The 21421-nt window shown below is 34.5% G+C and overlaps 2 protein-coding genes and 1 long non-coding RNA gene across 7 annotated transcripts; 1 reads left to right on the top strand and 2 right to left on the bottom strand.

The window, feature by feature from the left end:
- Positions 1 to 547: 547 nt before the first annotated feature.
- Positions 548 to 7132, top strand: LOC110650879 (uncharacterized). The gene is made up of 2 exons (XR_009143093.1): positions 548 to 1211; positions 6783 to 7132. It is a non-coding gene; the product is annotated as an uncharacterized LOC110650879 (long non-coding RNA).
- Positions 2545 to 6985, bottom strand: LOC110652747 (putative disease resistance protein At1g50180). The gene has a single exon (XM_058133654.1). The coding sequence runs from the start codon at positions 6592 to 6594 to the stop codon at positions 2779 to 2781; it is 3816 nt and encodes a 1271-aa protein (XP_057989637.1). The 5' UTR covers positions 6595 to 6985; the 3' UTR covers positions 2545 to 2778.
- A 313-nt stretch (positions 7133 to 7445) lies between the features above and the next one.
- Positions 7446 to 20934, bottom strand: LOC110650878 (folylpolyglutamate synthase). 5 transcript variants are annotated; one of them, XM_058133657.1, is made up of 16 exons: positions 20740 to 20931; positions 20487 to 20656; positions 20334 to 20399; positions 19665 to 19774; positions 18910 to 18970; positions 12996 to 13079; positions 12819 to 12875; positions 12653 to 12713; positions 12279 to 12325; positions 12056 to 12133; positions 11320 to 11484; positions 10950 to 11240; positions 9411 to 9489; positions 9048 to 9200; positions 8548 to 8708; positions 7446 to 7848 (listed from the first exon to the last, which is right to left on the bottom strand). In XM_058133657.1, exons 2-16 carry the CDS (start codon positions 20634 to 20636, stop codon positions 7792 to 7794), a joined length of 1620 nt encoding a protein of 539 aa, XP_057989640.1. In that variant the 5' UTR covers positions 20637 to 20656; positions 20740 to 20931; the 3' UTR covers positions 7446 to 7791. The 5 variants fall into 5 exon arrangements, with proteins under 5 accessions (XP_057989640.1, XP_057989639.1, XP_057989638.1 ...); XM_058133656.1 differs by having other exon boundaries at positions 20487 to 20638; XM_058133655.1 differs by having other exon boundaries at positions 20487 to 20638; positions 20765 to 20931.
- Positions 20935 to 21421: the final 487 nt, after the last annotated feature.

Here is a 21421-nt window from a genome sequence, read left to right as displayed (position 1 = left end):
ACAATACAAAACAAAATTTTATTTTATGATACAATTTTAAAAATTTTATTTTGAAAATCTCCAAATTTGAGATGATTCTAAAGATTTTTAAGCCACATTATTTAACTCAAGACTATACATGGTTTTATTAAGTGAGTTCACTGTATTTTGCCATATTAAATCGATAAAATTAATTTTAATATTATTCAAATTAAAATTAATAAAATTAAATTATAAAATTATATATATTCGATTTTTGAATTCAATTTAAATAATTTTTATTTTTTCTAATATTTTTATTATTTAATTTTATTAAAAACAAATATTAATTTAAAATATATTATTTAATAAAAATAAATAAAAATAAAAATTAAATTAAAGTTATTCATATATTTTTTAATATATATATATACACACATTTAATTTGTGTTCAGTTTGGATTGAACTTTTATTATATTAATTCAAAATTTAAATAAAATATTTAATTTATAATTATTTTCAAACTGTAATAAATATTTAAATGTATAAAATCATTAATTTTAACTTAGATTCTTTATTAACCCTACTTAAGAACTCATCTTAAATTTTTATGTATAGAAAAATAATTACAGGTTGATATTATTATTATTTTTATTTTTTATTAACATCATTTTTTTATTATAAAAATTTGCCACGTTCGAATTTTGTATTAAATTTAATTTTAAATTAATTTTAATATATATACTAATTGAAGTACTTTACCAATCAAGCCGAACGCAATAACAGAGAAATCGCAGGCTCTCAGCTGGAAAGATATGGGGGAAGAAGATGAAGAATTTTCCTCAAGTAAACATGAGAAAGATCTAGAGTTGTTAAAGGGGCGAAGATTTTCTTGCTCACTTCCATGGTGAAGTATTTATGCTTTGAATTCCGTATTAAAAGGGAGAACTTTTCTAAATCAAAGATTTGGCTTAGAAGGGACAAGGATAAGCAGAAATAGGAATCAATTGGGGATTCTTCAAGAAGGCTATTTTCTTTCGATTTTCAGTGAATAAAAATGTTGTCCCAGATGGTGATTCGAAGGTGAAGAATAGGAATGGTGGTGCAAGCGGGTGCTAATTCGGAGATTGGCATTGGAGGATGGGAAAATGGATGTAGATTCGGGTTTTGATGAGGAGAATCAGTACTGGAATGCGAAAACTGCTTCATTTGCAAGGAAGACCCTGCTTTGGCCTCTTGGAAGAAAAAATAAGGTTATTCACTCAATCTTTACTCCTACTAGTTTCTTTTGATCTTTCTTTTATAATTTCTTGGATTTTTTTTTTCTGGGAGAAATTTCTTCTATTCTATCATTATGTGTGAGGTAGAATTTAAGTGTCTCTAGTTTTTACATATTTTATTGGAAATTGTAATGGCACTTTCACTTTGGATTAACAAAACAAAGCTGGGAGAATTTCCTATAATTTTCCCACCAATCCTACCCAAATCTCATCCAGCAAGAAAACAAAATTTGTAATTAGAGAAAAAAGAAAATTATGAAGGTTTTTAAATTTCTCATTTTCGAGATTATAAATTAGACGCATAATCATTGAACTTGCAATTTGATGACTCCTACAATCAATCATGGAAAAGAAAAGAAAAGAAAACGAATGAGATACTACCTCATGGGTTTTCATTGCGTATTCCATGCTTAAAATAGGCTCAATCTGTGAACTAGATGAACCAAAACTAGATTAAAATCCAAACAAACAAAGATCACAGCAGTTGCCATTGTCCATTGGGCCAGTACAGTAGTACAGTAATTCACATACAGAAAATTACAAGATCAAATCTGAATTTCTAAGTTTATTAAAAACAAAAAGAAAGGAAAAATATCACAACAGTTCAATAAGACCCACAAGCGTCAAATGAAGTTACCCAGGAACAAGTTAAAATAAACATACAATTCAATGAGTTTAGAACATTTCCTGCATCAAATCAAGTAATCCACAAAATTTGAACAGAAAGACATCACCTTTCTCTTCTTGATCCACGCAACAGTCTAAGCAGTTGGAGCTGCTCACAATCATTTCCGCCCTGTTGAGTAAGACTTTTCCCATAACTTCCAAGTCAAGAATCATAGTTTACCCAAAAACAAACCACCTGTAAAAAAACAAAAATTTCAAGTCAATTTGACTGAGGAATAGAAAGACAAAAGAGTTCATATATATGTATATGTGTTAAAATAAATAAATGATAATGATTTTGATAAATTAAAAGATAATATTTTAACTTTCGAAATTCTGAATATTTAAAATCATAGAATCATAAAGTTGTATTATCGTATCAATCTTTTATTGATTTCACTACTTGAAAACATGATTTTATCTCTATTTTATTTGATTTTGATTTTATATATGTTTTTGAGTAATTTATATGATTATAATTCTTAGAATTGTACAAGTTAACTTGCAGTTTTAACAACTGTGGTCTTAATATCATGTCAGCATAATATAGACCACATCACAGTTAATTTGATATATTTGAAATAAAATTAATGATTTATAAATTAAATAAAAATTTAAAACTAAAAGGTATAATCGAAAAACTAATAATTCTTTACATCAGTAAACATTCTTTTTAATAGATAATTGGCAGTCACATATATACAAACTAATTTTGATTTTTGAAAGACATTATCTTTGAAAATATAAGCATTTAACTATTTGATAAAATTACTAATTAGGTACAATTTGTGTAACAAAAGTGCCTATATGTTAAAAATAAAAACAAAATAATTTTTACCTTGCACTTGATGATCTCAGGCTCAGACGAGTAATGTTAGACTGTCGTGGAAACTGAAATGGAGGGAATGTGTCTCACCTTTTCAAAATCCTTTCCCTCAACTCCATCTATGACCTGAATCTTCCTTGCAAATGCTTCTGTCATGTTAATGACTTTCAGTTCTCGGAGGGTAGTGACAAATTTTATTCCTTCTGGGATCATCTTCAATTCCTGCAGCTTTTCTAAATGCAAAATCTTGAGACACGGCACTGCACCCACCTCTATTTTCAGTTCTTGTACTCCAAGCCATTCAAGTTTAAGAATCTCAAGTTGAGGAAACCCATGTGTAGAGCAGACCATTTTAGTCCCCATGAATGACTTATCCTCCAAGTATAGAAACCTCAAATTGGGCAGCTTCTCTAGAAAACTCATAGGATCCTGCTTTAACCAAGAATTACCCAAAATTAACTTATTGAGGCATGCGGGTAGAAATTCCAAGTTGTGATGGTGAGAACTTGGATTTTCTGGTATCTTTCCACGCAACTCTAGCTTCCTCAAGGATCGACAACAAGAAAGTGGCTCCAAACTTGGAAATGAGCTTTCCCTTGCCAGTATATTCAAAGAACGCAGAGTACCTTTTGAAAAAATTGGAGATTTCATAACCGAATCAATTTCCTCCCATCTGTTGAAACCTACTGCTAAATTTCGAAGATTAGTCAATTTGTACATTGCATTTGCCCTTATTAGACTAGCAGGATAAGCCCACTTCAAAGTCTCTAGGTTTCTTAAGGTATCCATTCGACAATACTCCTGAATCTTAAGCAAGTCCACCAACAAATGTCTCAAATATTTTAACTTCCACACTACATCAGGCAATCTTAGTGACTGATTATTTCGTACATCAAGGGTGTATAAACTCCTCAAGTTACCTATGGAGGTTGGCAATGCTGCCTGCATGGATACCTTTGTATATCTTAACCCAAGATGCCTCAAATGAATCAGGTCACCAATTTCATTGGGTATATACTCAACATTTAGACCCCAAAGATTCAATACTCTGAGCAGTCTGCATTCATCAAAGTTAAGACTTCTATGGTCAAACTTCATGTCATACCTTTGCTCTTTGAGGAAGTAGAAAAAAGAACGATGGCGTGAATTGCTTGGAAGCAAGGTTATGGAATGTGATTGATCAGAATCTGGGCATATTTTAGGATGAAGAGCAATTCTACGTGCGACAATAGTCTCTCGGTAGTGCCCAGAAATCCCAAGAAAATTCTCCTTTCCTGCCATCAATACACACATGTCTCTCATCAGATCATGCATGTGACATGTTTTGATACCCATTCCAGTGTAATCCCTATGGCTCACTTGAACCATGCACCTATTCACAAGCTCTTCCAAATATTGTTCACCCATATCTTCCATTGCTTCATCTCCTCCCCGTATCAATGCTTGAGACAAAAAGCCTTCAGCAATCCACATCCGAATTAACATCCTCTTGTGAATCTCCCAGTCTTCTGGAAATTGGGAAAAATAGAGAAAGAATGGTTTTAGGTAAAAAGGCAAATCATGATAGCTCAATGCTAATATCCCATACACTCCTCCATATTGATGATGTTGTTCCCACATGAAGAATTGTGCATTAATATTTCTCTGCACTGCCTCCCACTCCCTTGGTGTCTTCTTTGTTGCCAATAACCCTCCAAGTACAACAATGGCTAATGGCAATCCACCACATTTTTTCACCATTTCCCTTCCCAAATTCTCATATTCTTGTGGATAGCCATGATTGATGAGAATATCTTTTGGGAATGCTTTCCTACTGAGAAGTTCCCAAGCCTGATCATTTGTCAAGAGAGGCGGTTCCACCGGAAAGCTGTGTGGATCAGCATAAGTAGCAATTTCTTTATTCCGAGTGGTCAATAAAACTTTGCTCCCTTTCTTTCCCTTGGGCGGAAAAGCATGTTTTAAAATATCCCAAACTTCATTCTTCCAAATATCATCAAGGACCACCAAGTATCGCTTCTTCTTTAACACCCGAAAAACTGATTCAACTAGTTTTTCTTCACTTATCCTTTCCAACATCGCATAAAACATAGGTTCCACATTCATTTGTTTCAACATCGACTGAAACAATAGTTCTTCCTTTATCCTTCTCTTTTTCTTCAACTCCGATTTAAACGATTGGACTTCCTTCATCCTTTTCTCCATTTTAAAAAATTGGACTTCCTCCATCCTTTTCTCCAATTTAAACAATTGGACTTCCTCCATCCATTTCTTTTGTTTCAACTCCAATTTAAATGATTGGACTTCCTCCCTCCATTTCTCCTGTTTCAACTCCAATTTAAACGATTGGACTTCCTCCATCCATTTCTTCTGTTTCAACTCTAAGTTAAACGATTGTTCTTCCTCCGTCCTATCCACTTTATTTTCTATGCCCTCCAACCTCAATTGAGGAAGCTTTTCCTCCTCCATTTTTACAAACTCAAATGGAGACAATTCTTCTTCGTTCATCCTTTTCCTTTTTTTCATCATCAATTCAGACAACTGCTCTTCCACCATCTCATCCACTTCATTTTCTACCGTATCCAACCTCAACTGAAGAAGCTTTTCCTCTTCCGTAGACGGTTCATCTTCCTTCATCCCTTTGTTTCGTTTCAACATTAATTTAGACCATTGTTGCTCCACCATCCTATCCACCTCATTTTCTACCCTCTCCAACCTCAATTGAAGAAGCTTTTCCTCTTTCGTAGGCTGTCGATCTTCCTTCATCGTCTTGTTTTGTTTCAACTTCATTTTAGACAATTGTTGTTCCACCATCCTATCCACTTCATTTTCTACCCTCTCCAACCTCATTTGAAGAAGCTTTTCCTCTACTGTAGACAGTTGATCTTCCTTCATCCTTTTGTTTTGTTTCAATTCTTCCACCATATTATCCACTTCATTTTCTACCCTCTCCAACCTCAAATGAAGTAGCTTTTCCTCTTCTGTATACCATTGATCTTCCTTCATCCTTTTCTTTTGTTTCAACATCCATTTAGAGAACTGTTCTTCCACTATCATATCCACTTCCTCTTCTATCCTCTTCAACCTCAATTGAAGAAACTTTTCCTCTTCCATCTTTACCAAGTCAAACTTATCCTGCTTAGATGCTACTTCGATCAGAATTCCTTCTAAGACATCCCTTGTGGAGAACTGCTGAGATATGAAGGACCAAGAATGACAATCAAAATGTTGCTTCACATGACTGTCATTGTACATTGTCTTGGCAAGTGTGGTTTTACCTAGCCCTCCCATTCCAACTATAGAAACAACACGGCGTTGCTCTTCCTCCATCATCAATTGAGATTGAACATCCCTTAGGCTTGCCTCCAAGCTGATAACATCATCTTCCTCATCATGTGGAAATGATCTTCTCAATCGCTGTTGCATCTCACTTGTAGATCTAGACCCCTCTCCTGCAGTAAATTTGATTCCGTAAGTCAGCATGCTTGTAGAGACACTCCCTATCTTAGCTTGGATAGATTTGATCTGGGTTCCAGTTTCATGGAGATAAGGAACCTTAATGACCATGAAGGTAGCTCTCTTGATGAGTCTCCATATTCCTTTTCTAGGTCCAGTTGCAGCTTTGAGAAGAAAGGTATCGATGACGTCCTCTGCCTCGTATGCTATGTCTCTGATTTCAGCTATGCAATTGTGAACACGCTCATCTTGATCCTGCTTGCTGTCTGCATCTTTCAAGAAGCACTGAATCCGCTTCAATTCAGTTTGCAACTGCTCAACTTCATCCCTCACACCATAAAATGAGCTTGCTTCACGAACAACTGCATCAGCAATTCTTTCAATGGCAAAGGAAACAATAGCCTCGACCATTTTTTTTTTTCCTTTTGCTTGTAGGGAAGAATGACAATCAAAGAGGTGAAAAATATCTCCAAGTTAGATGATATACTTTTGATGGTTATCTTTGCTCAAGGAATTAAGGAATTGAAATTTCCCAATATTTCATTTTCTTTCTTATCTTTCCCTAATATCTTTTGTGAACTTTATTGATTCTTTGCTAGGAACAAGGGCAAGATAGTTGGCTTTGGAGCAGGGCAGACCAAAAATTGAAAATGAAAGCAATCGGCTTCCGCTTATTCTTTGCTTAAAATAAATTGAAGGCATGTAACTTTTCTTTTCCTGTTCTTTGGACAACAGAAATACCAGTTCGTCTTTGCATTTTGGATTTTCAATTATATTTTGTGGTAAACTGATTGAATGAAGCAGAGTAGTGATTTTAGTTAAAAAATTACAGTTTAATTTTAAGATTTCCCTGTTTATTTGAATGCTATCATTGTAGCAATATCTGCCATCATTTTAGCAAAATCAGTATAACCATTGCCTGTATGTTATTTTCAGGTCACTGTAATAATTTCTCTCAAGCAGGTTTTCTCATTGAAAGCAATTTCTTATTTTCTCTTTACTGTAAAGTAGCAACAACTCTCATTTAACTCATGGCTCCAAATTTAAGATTCGCATCAAATTATGGGATGACAATCTAAGACTGCCCAGCGAGTTTGGAAGCAAAAATCTGAAATATACGTGACCATTCTTTTCATATATCCAACCTGGTGCTTACACAATAAACTGTTAAAGTGCTTATCCTGTGTTCATTACTCTTGTAAAACAAGTGATAAATCCATGCAACCATTTTAGAGAACATCGAATTTAACAGGAAGATAATGTACATTCCAAGGAACTAATTTATTATAAATTAAACAATGAGTTTGTTACATGATTTTTCGTAAAGGAAAGAAAAGGAATTTCTCCTTTTGAAGTAATCTGTAGTTCTTTACAAGAAGTGTTCATGTCTCCCCAGTGGCCTCATTACAAATAAAATATTGAAATTTCTGCCAATTCATTGTCAAAATTCACTTACACGAACGGTCAATAGCTTCAACAACAAATCATACTGGGGGGGACTACCAAAGAACTCACTTGGAAAATGATCCCAATCTTTAAACCAGCTTGCCATCTATACCAGCACATATCTCAAGCAGGAGAACATGCAACTGGACACCCCATGTCACACTATTTGACCAATCTCAGCACATCACCCACAAGATGTAATGAGCCAGTAACAAGGACCTGATGAAACAAGGTGGGGAAGTTAAATGTCGGTATATCGACCATAAAATAATACAAATGCTTCTTACATGCCAACAACTTACTTGACTGAAAGCAATTCAACGTCAAATCCTTTCAGTCCTAGGTCAACTTGCTAAGAAAACATTACTGGCAAAATTATTGCTTTGTACACCTGAATTTCAGGGATAGCTTGCAAGTTTACATACTTCCTTATTGGTGTGTCTTCTTCATACGTCATCAGATCATCACTGAAGGAGACAACTGCAATGTCTAACCGTGGTTTTCGCACAAAATATGTATAAATATGCTTATCCCACTTTTTGAAATTAGCCAGTGAGAGGATGGATTATCCTTCTTCCTGGCAAGTATGTTGGGAGACCAAAGATAAAGAAAAAGAAAAAGACTTCTAGGAACAACTGCTTATGAGCATAAACAACAGCAGCAGCACTGATTATTCATGTCAAGTTATTCCATAACAAAAGTTCATTAAAGGTGAAACTGATATTATAAAATTGTTGTGTTCCAATAAATTCCAAATAAGTTATGCCACACAATACCACATCAGAAATGAAAAAAACAAGTTCAAAAATCACAAATTCAGTATAAGGAGTGCACTTTGACCATATTTCTAGAAATAGAAATAAATTTTTTACAATGCATGTTATAAAATATAGAGCAGAATGCATTAATCAGCATTACCTGAACGCGAGCAGATCGATTCTGATAGACGCTGTCCCTAAGCCATTTAATAGCCAAAGGTAGAGAAGGAAAGACTGCACTGTTTGCACAAGTCCTAACACTAGATCCTGTATCATCTTTAACTTCTTCAAAAACAGCATCTGTATCATTGGCCTCCCTTCCTAAGAAGTCCAAAAAATATTTTATTTACAAACCAAACTCAGCAAAGAGCTTCCTTAAATGCACTCATGGTTTCTATTATCCTTAATTGCATGTACAATGTACGACGGAGAAAATAAAGAAAAAAAAAAGGTTGACTTGCTCATATTATGCTGCCGTTTTTTAAATATCTAATTGTATGGTACTCGATTCTAGGGGAAAAGAAATTACAGCAAAAAAAACTTTGGGAAAGGAAATAAAACCACTGTGGTAAATAAGTGAGTTCAATTAAACAAGGTACCATGTGTTTATTATTTTATATTACAACTAATACTAAAATTTGTTGTGTATTTAATCGGTACCTTTATCACCCTGAACAAGGTTTTCCCATAATCTTTGCAGAGCGAATTGCCACAACAAATCAACGTGAGGATCTGTTGGGGGTAACGCATGAGATCCAACCTTGTAATACACTGATACATTGGGCACAAATAACGCCTTCTTGAAGTAGACACCTAAAACATCAAATCATCAATTCCATGTTTATGAAGCACAAGCTCTAGATAAATCCCATCAACCTAGTTTGCATCAGCAGAGGGACTAAAGACTAAAGATTTAAGAAATTAGAGAACTTCAATTTTCAGCCATAATATTTCACTCACTGGCCTTTTCCTAAGAAAGTTTAACAAATTTCATCTGAAGATGCTTCTTGCTCAAGTAGTTACCATGACTAGCACATGTTTTCATCAGACGTGGAAGAAGCAGCTGAGGATCCCGCACTGCCATACAATTGAACAACAATATCTGCTTGGATACAATATCAAATTCAAAAATTCATAATGCACATGTGCAAGCACATAGAAACAGACGCAAGACACATTACAACACGAACAAGTATAGATAGTTTAACAACAGAATGCTATTAGATGGTCATTTTCAGTTTCCAGTCTAATAATTGGACAGGTAAAAAAGAAATTCTGATTTCTTCTCTCTTGTGTGAAAGAAGAGGTCAGGCAGGGCCTTAGACCAATGAACGGGCTTGGTAGTGAACTTCACATTAACTATATATTGTAACAGCCCACAATTTTTGCATGTGAATGGACTTCCATTCAAATTACTGAATTTTTAGATGAATCACCTCATTTTGCCTACTCATAAAAAACCAATATCATTTCTGCCATTCCAGGGTATTTTGCCTTGCACAAAACTGCAGAGTTTTTAAATGATGAACTTTATCTGTCCAAAGAAAGGGTCCTACCCTAGCATTCTCAGAATTTTCTAAGTACAGAAATTAGAACATGCCAACCCATGCTTCTGCTTGCACCAAACCACTATCTAAAGGCATTCTATAAGGGGCGGAGCCAGAAAGTTGTGTCAGCAGAGTCAAAAATTTTATTTTACTCAACTCAAATAAAAAATATTGTATAGAATAATAAACTATTTAATGAGAGAAAAAAAATAATACATGCAAATTTTCTATATCTAACAAGAATAGAGTAAAAATTAAATGAAAATAATCATAAAACAATAAAATCTTGCAATAATCTTAAATTTACAATTATTCTTGATGACTTCCTATTTATTAATATTATCAAAAATATTTTTATCAATATATGCAATAAAAATAGAAGAGATGGAAACGAAAAGATAAAGAGATGGAACAAAAAAGATAAAGTCAATTGATAATAAAAAAAGATAAAGAGATGGAACAAAAAAGATAAAGTCAATTTATTTTATCATTAAATAATAAAAAAGATAAAGTCAATTGATAAAAAATGGAACAAAAAGAAGAATAATAATAAAAATAAAAGAGATGGAAAAAAGGTGTGATTCTTGTGAATGTGAGAATGAGAAAGAAACGAAAAATAGCATCGGAAAGAACAATTAAGTCTTCTTGAAACATAATATTTATTACAATTTTTTTTACTATTTCAGTTGACTTAAAATTCCACACAAATATAAGATATCTTTTTAATTTGCGTGTATATATATATATATATATATATATATATATATATAACTTTTCAGAACTCAGTGGGGTCAGTTGACCCCACTGTGTTCTACGTAAATCCACCCTTGCATTCTATAGTTATCCCATTTGCTCTGCAAGAACAGTACTCAGCAAGGGATTTTAACCTCACCCAACCACCTACTTAACTGGCTTCTTGTAGAAACCTATTTAATTTCAATTTCTATTTTGCATCTTCATCTAAAAGATCCAGAAAAGCAGGATAAGTAAGCAAGTTGTAGACTTCCATATATACCTGCATGAAATTTTTACCAGATCTTCTATCATGGTACTTGTCAACACATTCATGCATGGATTGATAATTGTTCTGTGATGGACAATTCAAGGTGTTTTGCTCGTTGTCATCTTTAATTGTGAGAGAAAACCATCTTGCACATACTTCCATGCTTTCTGGACTATGGGCTCCATCCAAATAAAACACAAGTCCATTGCTTTCAGTGTTGATATAACGATCAGGAACAATTTGAGCTCGTCCTTGCAAACAGGCTGTTGTTAGCCCCTTAATAAACTGCTCAGGTAGTGAGCTCTGTTCCATACAGATAACCTTGAGAAGATGTTACTGAGTTAAACAAAGCTTGCAAAGAAAAAACAAGTATGCAACTTACAGTTTGCTCCAAGTAGGAGATTTCAAGGTGACCAGTCCTTTGAAGCCATTTAAAAGATAGTGCAATGGCAAGACCAGCATTTACATACTGGTGCTCACCTTCAAGACCAAGTTTTAGGCCATTCAGCAAGTTGGAATCTAATGGTTGTGCCACTTGAAGAGGTACCTGCAATCAACGTGTTTTTCTGAGTAATACTCAGAAGGCCGTAACTTGATCCTTCACTATTCTGCATAAAATGGAATTGCTTCCTCTTAAGGAAACCATTACAGCAAGTTTTTATGTGGACTGATGAACTTCCATTTAGGAAAGTAATGTGGCAATATTCTTTAGAAAACAGTGCACATAACCAAGGACTTGTTTGAACAAATAGAAGAGATGTCTGATATGAGAAAAGTCTCAAATATATGAGGTTGGCCATAATTTACCAATTCTTAACCTATCCTAATTTGAGAACTAGATGCATCTATGGCTTGAGTGACGAAGTAGATTGATAAAAGTTTATCATTTCAACCTGATTGTTTAACAACTTATACGAACCCTAGTGTCAACGAAGAATTAAATTCACAATTTATCTACCAAATGATACACCAACTTCATATAGACTGGGATGAGAGCATCATGAATGTTGTTTTGCAAAAGTCGGTCTTTATAATTTGATGCCTAAGTTTGGGCAAGCATTTTTTTTTTAAGTTATGGAGATAATACAACTAAGTGGTGCATGAACTAAGCTACTTACATCTCGCTTAGAAGCCTTCTCTTCAAGCACACACATTGCTTCATCAGGTTGAGGCACCGTGAATGCTGGAACCCCATGCTGCACTCAAAACAGGGAACTTGATTTAAAATAAAAAATGGAAAAAAGGACAAAGTAGTAATGTTTACTCAAACAGAATTAAGCTAAGAAGCAAACCCCTTGGCATAGATTATATGCCTGAAGGAGAAGTAGCTACGAAGAACACCTTAAAGATGCCAGCCTTCTCCCCAGCAATTTCTCCAAGAGTATTTCCTGTTAAAGCATCACATTATGAGATCTAAAATGTTTTGGATAAGCTAGAGAATAAAATCTAATACGACTCTATCTGCATCAATTTAGAGTCACAAATTTATATGTGAATAGGCTGTCAATTAAGTATGCATACATAAGACATTAACAAGGTTAGTAAATGAATTCTAGTGGAGTTTGTGAAAAACTCTGGATTCAGGATACTGATAATTAAATAATGTCTACCCAATATTCCTGGAGCTTTATACCGATAATTAAATAAAAATTAACCAAATGTTAAGCTACTATGAACAATTAACAAACTTACAGAAAAAAAAAAAAAAAACTAACCAAGAATCTCCATGTGATCATATCCAAGGGAGGAGATACCACACACTACAGGCGTTTGAACCTGAAACATGATGCCGTGTCAATTCAATTTAGATGTAAGACAAAATAAAAATAAATAAATAAAAAGAATTCTAGCAAGAAGAACTCAAAATAAAGCTACACGTACCACATTTGTTGCATCAAACGTTCCACCTAACCCAACCTCCAAAATAGCAACATCTACCTGCACAGAGAGATTTTAGTAAATCTGAATCCTATCTATCATGAGAAATAAAATTCATGCACATGTGAAATCCATGGAGAGAGAGGATGTTAATGAAGTTGAAAATCGTCCACATTAAACCTGCTCTGCTGCAAATATCTTGAAGGCAAGCAACGCAAGAAAGCGGAAGTAAGTGGGCATTGGTATATCTTCAGTAGTTTTTTCCTACACACAAACTTTCAATTAAACACCAGAGAAATCATTGTCCACAGATAAGCACATGCACATTTGCGCACACACACACACACACAGAAATTCAAAGCAAAATAGAGAACATATTTTCCATGATTATTGTTATGGATATTATCTTGATAGAGAATATTATCTTCATAAGAGTCTTGTATAGTAAGGTTATCTCATAAGGATTCCTATTAATATAGGTTTCCTAATTAGTGTAGGACAATTTTGTATATATATATACCTATGTATATACTCAATTAAATCAAGGAAATAGATACATTCAATTACATGGTATCAGAGCCTAATTTATTTTTAGGTTTTCTGCATTTTTCTCCCCCTTTCCTATTTGAGAAGTTATTGCCACACTAAGTCACCAACATAGGGTGACTGTTTTATCTCATCGCTGACTCAGGAAGGAGGACAAGTCGCCGGTAACCCTCCCCACAAAGTCCGGTGACTGGATCTGAAGTGCGTGACCCGCACTCACCAAAACTGCCTTTCGCCCATACCTCATGCGCCGGCGCGTGGAAGCGTGTCCGCCGGCCTTTGCCTCTTCGGCCTCTTCTCCTAGCATCGCCCTGACATCCTCGGTTCAGCCAAGGAGATTGCTGTTTGGTTTGGGGTATTCTTCGAGGTGTTCTGGAGTTATGAATCTTTGCTTCTTCTGACAGTTATCAAATCCAGGTTCTATTTCTGTAACTTCTGGGTATTGATTGAGTTGATTTGCCATGCTAAAGTTTGGGTAGTAATTTTGAGTTCTAGAGATTATGGATATTTGATTTTATGAATTTATTGAAATGGCGGACAATAAAGCTATTGTTTCTAATGTGGTTCCAATAATGACAAAAATCACTAAACATAAACTTAATGGTTCAAATTATCTGGAGTGGAGTAAGATTGTTAGGGTCTATTTTCGAAGTATTGATAAGGATGATCACCTGATTAATGACTCACCCACTGATGATACAAGGCAAGCTTGGCTTAGGGAAGATGCTCGGTTGTTTTTGCAACTTCAAAATTCGATTCACAGTGAGGTAATCAGTTTAATTAATCACTGTAAATTTGTTAAGGAATTGATGGATTACTTAAATTTTCTGTGTTCTGGTAAAGGAAATATTTCTTGTATTTATGATGTCTGCAAAGCATTCTCTCGTTGAGCTTGCTAGACAAATGGGAGAACCAGTTTCTTGTTAGTAGGAATACAAGTGGACAACCAAGAAATAAAGGAGGAAATTCGAACAATAGAAGTAATCAGCGTAATGGGAGAACCAGTTTTAATCTAGACTCAAAGGGAGTCATTTGTTATTACTGTCATGAGCCAGGTCATACAAAATACAATTGTCTAAAACTTCATAGGAAGAATCAGCGGTCTCAGATGGCAAACATGGCAATAAATGAATCTACAGTTTCTTCATCCTCTAAGAAAACTGTCTTAATATCTGCAGAGGAATATGCACAATTTTCTCAATATCAAGCATCTCTAAAGCCCTCCAATTCCCTAGTCATTGTTATCGCTGAGTCAGGTAAATCCATTACATGCCTTGTGTCTTCTTCATCAAAATGAGTCATTGATTCTGGTACTACAGATCATATGACAGGTAATTCTAATCTTTTGTCTTCTTTTCGGTCTCATCCCACCTCTTCTACTGTTACTTTCTTCTACTGTTACTTTAGCTGATGGTTCTATTTCACGTGTCATGAGTTCTGGTACTGCAAACCCAACATCATCTATTTCTTTGTCATTTGTTTTATGTCTACCAAAATTTTCTTTTAATTTTCTTTCAGTTAGTAAACTTACTCGTACCTTACATTGTTCAGTTTCTTTCTTTCCTGATTATTGTTTGTTCCAGGATTTTATGACGAAACAGATTATTGGTAGAGGATATGATTTTGGTAGTCTCTACATCCTGGATAAACATGTACCGCGGTCTCTTACTTGCTCTAGCTCCTTAACTCCTCTCGAAATTCATTGTCGTTTAGGCTATCCTTCCCTGGCTACCTTGAAAAAGTTGTGTCCTCAATTCCAATCTTTGTCAGTCTTAGAGTATGAGCCATGTCAGTTTGCTAAGCACCATAGTTTACCTTCTACATCTAGAGTCAATAAACGGACTTCGTCCCAATTTGAGTTAGTTCATTCTGATGTTTGGGATCCTTGTTCTATCACTTCAAAAACTGGATTTAGATATTTTGTTACTTTTGTTGACGATTACTCTTGTGTTACTTGGTTATATTTAATGAAGAATCGTTCTAAGTTATTTTCTATATTCTGTGTTTTTTGTGCGAAAATTAAAACTCAATTTAATGTTTCTGTATGCATGTTAAGAAGTGATAACGTTAAAGAATATTTTTCAGAGAGTTTTCAGTCTTATATGATACAAAATGGCATTCTCCATCAATCCTCCTGTGTTAATACACCATCCCAAAATGGTGTTATCGAAAGAAAAAATCGACATCTCCTTGAGGTAGCTAGAGCCCTTCTTTTCCAAATAAATGTTCTTAAACAATTTTGGGCTGATTCAGTTACTACAGCATGTTTTTTGACCAATCATATGCCATCTTCTGTTGTTGATAGGGATATTCCTTATACTGTCTTATTTCCCTCTAAATCCTTGTTTCCTATTGAACCTCGTATTTTTTGATGTACTTGTTTTGTGCGTAATGTCCGAACACAAGTAGTCAAATTGGATCCAAAATCTCTTAAATGTGTCTTTCTTGGATACTCTCAGCTCCAAAAGGGGTACAGGTGTTTTTCTCCAACTCTTAATCGTTATGTTGTGTCTGCAAATATTACATTCTTTGAGTCTACTCCATTTTTCTCACAAAATTCTTGTATAAAGATCAGGGGGAGGAGGATAATCTCTTAATATGTATTATTCAATCAATGTCCATCTCTCCCCAGTCTCCTCAGTCTCATATGCCTTTTGCACCAGCAACAGTTAGACCGCCTGTTATTCATGTTTATTCTAGGAGAAATAAGAACACTGACTCAGACCCTCCACCAGCTTCTTTGTCTGAAGATCCTATTTTCACCACTGATCCTAAATTTGACTTAGATCTTCCTATTGCTCTTCGTAAAGGTAAACGTACATGCACCTACCCTATTTCCTCTTTGGTTTCTTATGATCATTTATCTTCTTCTTCTCAGTGCTTTATTAGCCATTTAGACTCTATCTCTATTCCTAAAACTATTACTGAGACATTAACTCATCCTGGTTGGTGTACTGCTATGAAAGAGGAAATGGAGGCTTTAGATACTAATAGTACATGAGAACTGGTACCTTTACCCACTGAAAAGAAAGCTATTGGTTGCAAATGGGTGTTTAAAGTGAAAGTGAATCCTAAAGGTTCTGTAGCTAGATTAAAAGCCCGCCTTGTTGTCAAAGGGTATGCTCAGACATATAGGGTTGATTACTAACACTTTTTCTTTTGTAGCTAAATTGGCTTCTGTTCGGTTGTTTATCACTCCGGCAGCTACATATGATTGGCCTTTGTATCAGTTAGATATCAAGAATGTTTTTCTTCATGATGACCTTCAGGAGGTGTATATGGAGCAACCACCTAGGTTTGTTGCTCAGGGGGAGTTGGATAAAGTCTGCAGACTTTGAAAATCTATTTATGGCCTAAAAAAAAGTCCTCGGACTTGGTTTAGGAGATTCAGTGAAGTAATACAGGAGTTTGGTATGCATAAGAACAAGTGTAATCATTTAGTATTCTATAGACAGTCTAAAACTGGCCTAATCTTGCTAGTAGTATATGTGGGTGATATTGTTATCACTGGAAGCGACTCTGCAGGTATTTCATCTCTTAAAAATTTTTTTTTAGACCCAGTTTCTGACAAAAAACTTGGGCCTGCTAAAGTATTTCTTGGACATTGAAGTTATAAGAAGTAAAATAGGCATCTTTCTGTCTCAGCGAAAATATATCCTTGATCTTTTGGCAGAAACTGGGAAATTAAGTGCTAATCCTTGCAATGCACCAATGGCCCCAAATTTGCAAATGCAGCAGAGGATGATAAGTTGTTTGAAGATCCAGAAAAGTATAAGAAGCTAGTAGGTAAACTAAACTACCTTATAGTAACTCGTCCTAACATTGCATATTCAATCAGTGTGGTAAGTCAATTTATGTCTTCCTCGATTGTTGCTCATTGGAAAGCTTTGGGACAAATCTTGTGTTATTTGAAGGGAGCTCCAGGGCGAGAATTATTATATACTAATCATGGGCATTTGAATGTAGAGTTTTTTTTTAGATGCAGACAAAGCAGGGTCCAAGACTGATAAAAGGTCAACAATCAGATATTGTGTCTTTATTGGAGAAAATTTGGTATCATGGAAAAGTAAAAAACAAAGTGTAGTTTCTCGATATAGTGTTGAATCAGAGTATAGAGCTATGGCTCAATCAGTGTGTGAGATAATGTAGATACTTCAGTTCTTAGATGAGATTAGCCTCAAGATCTCTGTACCTGCACAACTATGGTGTGATAATCAAGCTGCACTCCATATTACATCTAATCCTGTGTTTCATGAACGGACTAAACATATTGAAATAGATTATCACTTTGTTCGTGAAAAAATTCAACAAAAGATCATGTCAACAGGACACGTCAAAACTGGAGAGCAGTTAAGAGATATTTTCACAAAAGCTCTAAGTGGAACTCGAATTGACAATATTTGAAACAAGTTGAGCATGACTAACATCTATACTCCAACTTAAGGGGGAGTGTTATGGATATTATCTTGATAGAGAATATTATCTTGATAAGAGTCTTGTATAGTAAGGTTATCTCATAAGGATTCCTATTAATATAGGTTTCCTAATTAGTGTAGAATTCCTAATATGTAGAATTCCTAATTAGTGTAGGACAATTTTGTATATAAATACCTATGTATATACTCAATTAAATCAAGGAAATAGATACCGTCAATTACAATTATACACGATAAATATTATAGCATGATGTTCAAGAACATGAATAAGTGATATTCTTTGTACATTATGTTTAGCTACAGTGTCACCATTATCTCTATGATAAATAAAGTCATCAGGAACATTGACGTGTAACCTATATCCTCAATTATGCAGGAAACCACTTCAGATAAGAAAAAAGAGAAGATAGAATTGAAATCACATGCAGTCAAAAATTTAAGATATCACCTGAAGAAAAAAAAAAGGTAACATAGAAATCATCTTCCCCAGTATATAAACACTGCAAATATCCATCAAACCAAATGTTTTTACATCCCTTCCCAACCATACCACAGCAAGCAATGAGGAACAGCTTTCCAATTGTACATTATAAACCTTGTTGCCAAATCTTCCTTTCCAGTTGATGAAAACTTGAAATGCAAACCCAATGATATTACAATATTATGCTCTTCATGAAGGCACCGATACAGAGCAATAAATAATCATGGATTGCCACTTGCCCTTTGCTTGTGTATAGAGTAAATTTACCATGATCTTTTCTTTTTGGATTAAATTATTGAACTTTCAGCTCTTTCCATATCCAAAAAAATTGCTACCTCAATAGGAAGCTGTTTATCTCAATCCAAGTAAACTATTGAACCAAACCATATTCAATTCAGTTTTCTCTTCAACTATTATTCAAGTCAGCTATCAGTTGGGGACCTCAAAAACTAAATAACCAGAACTGAATCAATCCTTTATTCATAGTCTTAATTACACATGCATAGTCACACACACACACACACACACACACATCCAATTATCACATTTGTATTCTTAAATACCTTGTCTAATGAATCTCAGCTGCATCAAGATGGGAAGATTTAAAACGAAAATATATAGACATCATTACCTTAAGTCTATCATAACACCACCAGAAGTATGCCAAAAATTTTTCTTCACAAATGTCCTCACTGCAGCAGCCAACAAGAAACCAAAATATCTTATACTAGGATGAAAATGATATACAACTATCCAAATGCAAAATATTATCACCTATAAGAAGGGAAACTGAGGTGAAATTCATATAGTGTAAGACAATCATATTGATTTTGTTCAAGGAACAAAAATTCATAAATAGAATGACAAGAACAGTGACTGAAACACTAAAAATAGAATTAGAAATGATGATATAGTAAATTTACTTTACATAAGTCCAAGACTAAGAGAAAGAAAAAATAGTGATATTGACAAGTGTGCCTTTCTCCTATAAGTATCTAACCACACCCCAAGATAAAGGATCTTTTTCTCTCCTCTCTAGCTCTCTCATTCTCTCAAATAGATACTCACAAGTTCGTCGAAGTGGGCACGGTGAGAAAACCCCAATACCCACCTAAATGGCCTCTCTCTATATTTTGCAGGAATTCATCACTGGAGAGGACTAGGAATTTTCAGAGACTTATCATTTGGCGCCATATGTGGGAATTCAATCCATGACCACATGGTGGTACCTAAATCTAAGAAATAAAACTTTAATAACTTCTAATCACCACCTAATTCTAGGGAACATATTACAAAAGGTGAAAAAAAGGGCGAGTATGCATCTTCATCATTCAACAGATGTATAGATGAAAATATAACATTTATTCACACACTTGCACAACTCACCCATCCAAACGAAACCTTTCACGAACATCAATGAGGTGAGGAGATGTGAAAAGTCCTGTGTGGAAGCCACAATTACGAAGTATAGATTCTGTGAAGGTGCACGTAGATCCCTTTGCCCAAAGGAAAGATGGATTAGAGCCCCAAAGAAATAGAAAAATTCAAAGAAATAATCCTCTAGATAAGTACTCCATGAAATAATTCTCATCATAAGCACGCAAGGCATTTATTATGTGATCCTTATATTAATGAAGTACAAAGACACGGAAACTTAATAGCAGGGTGGATTGCCTAAGTAAATCACAGAAGGCAGTCATGCAAAACGTCCTTTTTTTTTTCTTTTCTTTTTCAACATCTTGGATAAAAGAAAAAACTTTATAGCATCCAAAAGATGATGGGTGTTTTATTTTCCAGAGTACAAAAAGGAACCAAATTTTGATATTCCTTTAACTTGAAATTCATACCAAATCCAATAGGAGAGCAACCATTAACCAAACTATTTCATCCAAATTTTAAGTGAAAAGTCTAAAAAGCAAGAAACTTCAAAAGCTGAAGAATGCATTTTGATTAATAGAAAAGGACATGATTCCATGATACCTCCCTTAAAACAGAATTAAGTAAATTAATCAGCAGTAAAAACAAAACACTAAACCAGAAACAGAACTTTAGTACCTTTCCTTTGGTGCCTGCCACATGTATGATCTTCATTTCTGAGATAGCCTGGTCAAGGTTCAGCATCTGAAATCCACGAGCCATAAATTTCAGCTAAAATTAAACTGATATCAATGAGATAAAGATCTGACAACAATAATTGCAACAAACCACCTTTAAATAATCAAAAAGCAAATCGAAGCGATCCCCCTTGTTGCTCTTATCAGCACGACTGCGTTTCGTTATCAAAGACGATAAAGCATCCATTGCTTCATCATATGGAGTCACTGTACGCTTCGGGGATCCACTCCCACCTTCTGCCATATCTGTTTGGCGCTAAAAAACTGGATTCAGTGGACAAGATATAAATCTGACGAGGAAAAAAAAAAAGGAGCAAGCGCGCCCACACACACACACACACATATACCTATAAGGTACAGAGAGAGAAAGACCTGGAGAACGTAGAAGGGAAGTGGATTGCGGAGGGGAGAATGGAGAAATGAGTGGGTGAGTTTGGTGAAGTGAAGACGATAATGGGATTGAAGGTGGAAGGCTGAACTTGAACGCTAAAAACGACAGATAATCTGATATGCGTTCCCATCTGTCTCTTGCGACGAGAGCCAAGCTTTTTTGTCTTTGCGTGTTTTAAATCAGGGATTTTTATAAAGTAGTCCCTTAGGTATGATTAATTTTACATATCGGCCCCTATATTTTTAAATTTTAATAATTACATCTCTAAAGTATTGTTTTGTAACTAAGTAAGTCCTTCATAAGAAATTAGCTCAAATTAGTATGTCAAAGAAAAAGAAAAGGTCGAACCCTAAATTAAAATTTGAAATTAGCTCAACTTTCCTCTCCCAACAACTAACCAATATATTTTTTTGCTTGTATTAACCAATAATTAAGTTTCTTTTATAATTATTTTATTTATCTCACTATTATATCTATCAATATCACTATTAATTGAATTTTAATATTTATTAAAAGATAATTACTAGTAAAATAAAATTTATTTAATAAAAAAATTGCTCATAATTGATACAAAATGACACTGATTATTCAAACCGTAATTATTCAATCTGGACTAAATCGACTAGTTGAATTAGTAA

This window comes from Hevea brasiliensis, chromosome 14 (genome assembly GCF_030052815.1).
Source record: "Hevea brasiliensis isolate MT/VB/25A 57/8 chromosome 14, ASM3005281v1, whole genome shotgun sequence".
NCBI classification, from domain to species: Eukaryota; Viridiplantae; Streptophyta; class Magnoliopsida; order Malpighiales; family Euphorbiaceae; genus Hevea; species Hevea brasiliensis.
This window is presented reverse-complemented; position numbering and strand designations above follow the sequence as displayed.

What these genes read in the sequence shown, in the direction of transcription:
- LOC110652747 (XM_058133654.1), bottom strand. Translation starts at nt 6,594, where the DNA reads ATGGTCGAGGCTATTGTTTCCTTTGCCATTGAAAGAATTGCTGATGCA.
- LOC110650878 (XM_058133657.1), bottom strand. Translation starts at nt 20,636, where the DNA reads ATGGCAGAAGGTGGGAGTGGATCCCCGAAGCGTACAGTGACTCCATAT. An exon ending in GAAAGGTTTCGTTTGGATGG is followed by an intron (nt 18,971 to 19,664) that starts GTGAGTTGTGCA and finishes TGGCTGCTGCAG; the next exon opens with TGAGGACATTTGTGAAGAAA. An exon ending in AGAAGGCTTCTAAGCGAGAT is followed by an intron (nt 11,485 to 12,055) that starts GTAAGTAGCTTA and finishes CGTTGATTGCAG; the next exon opens with GTACCTCTTCAAGTGGCACA.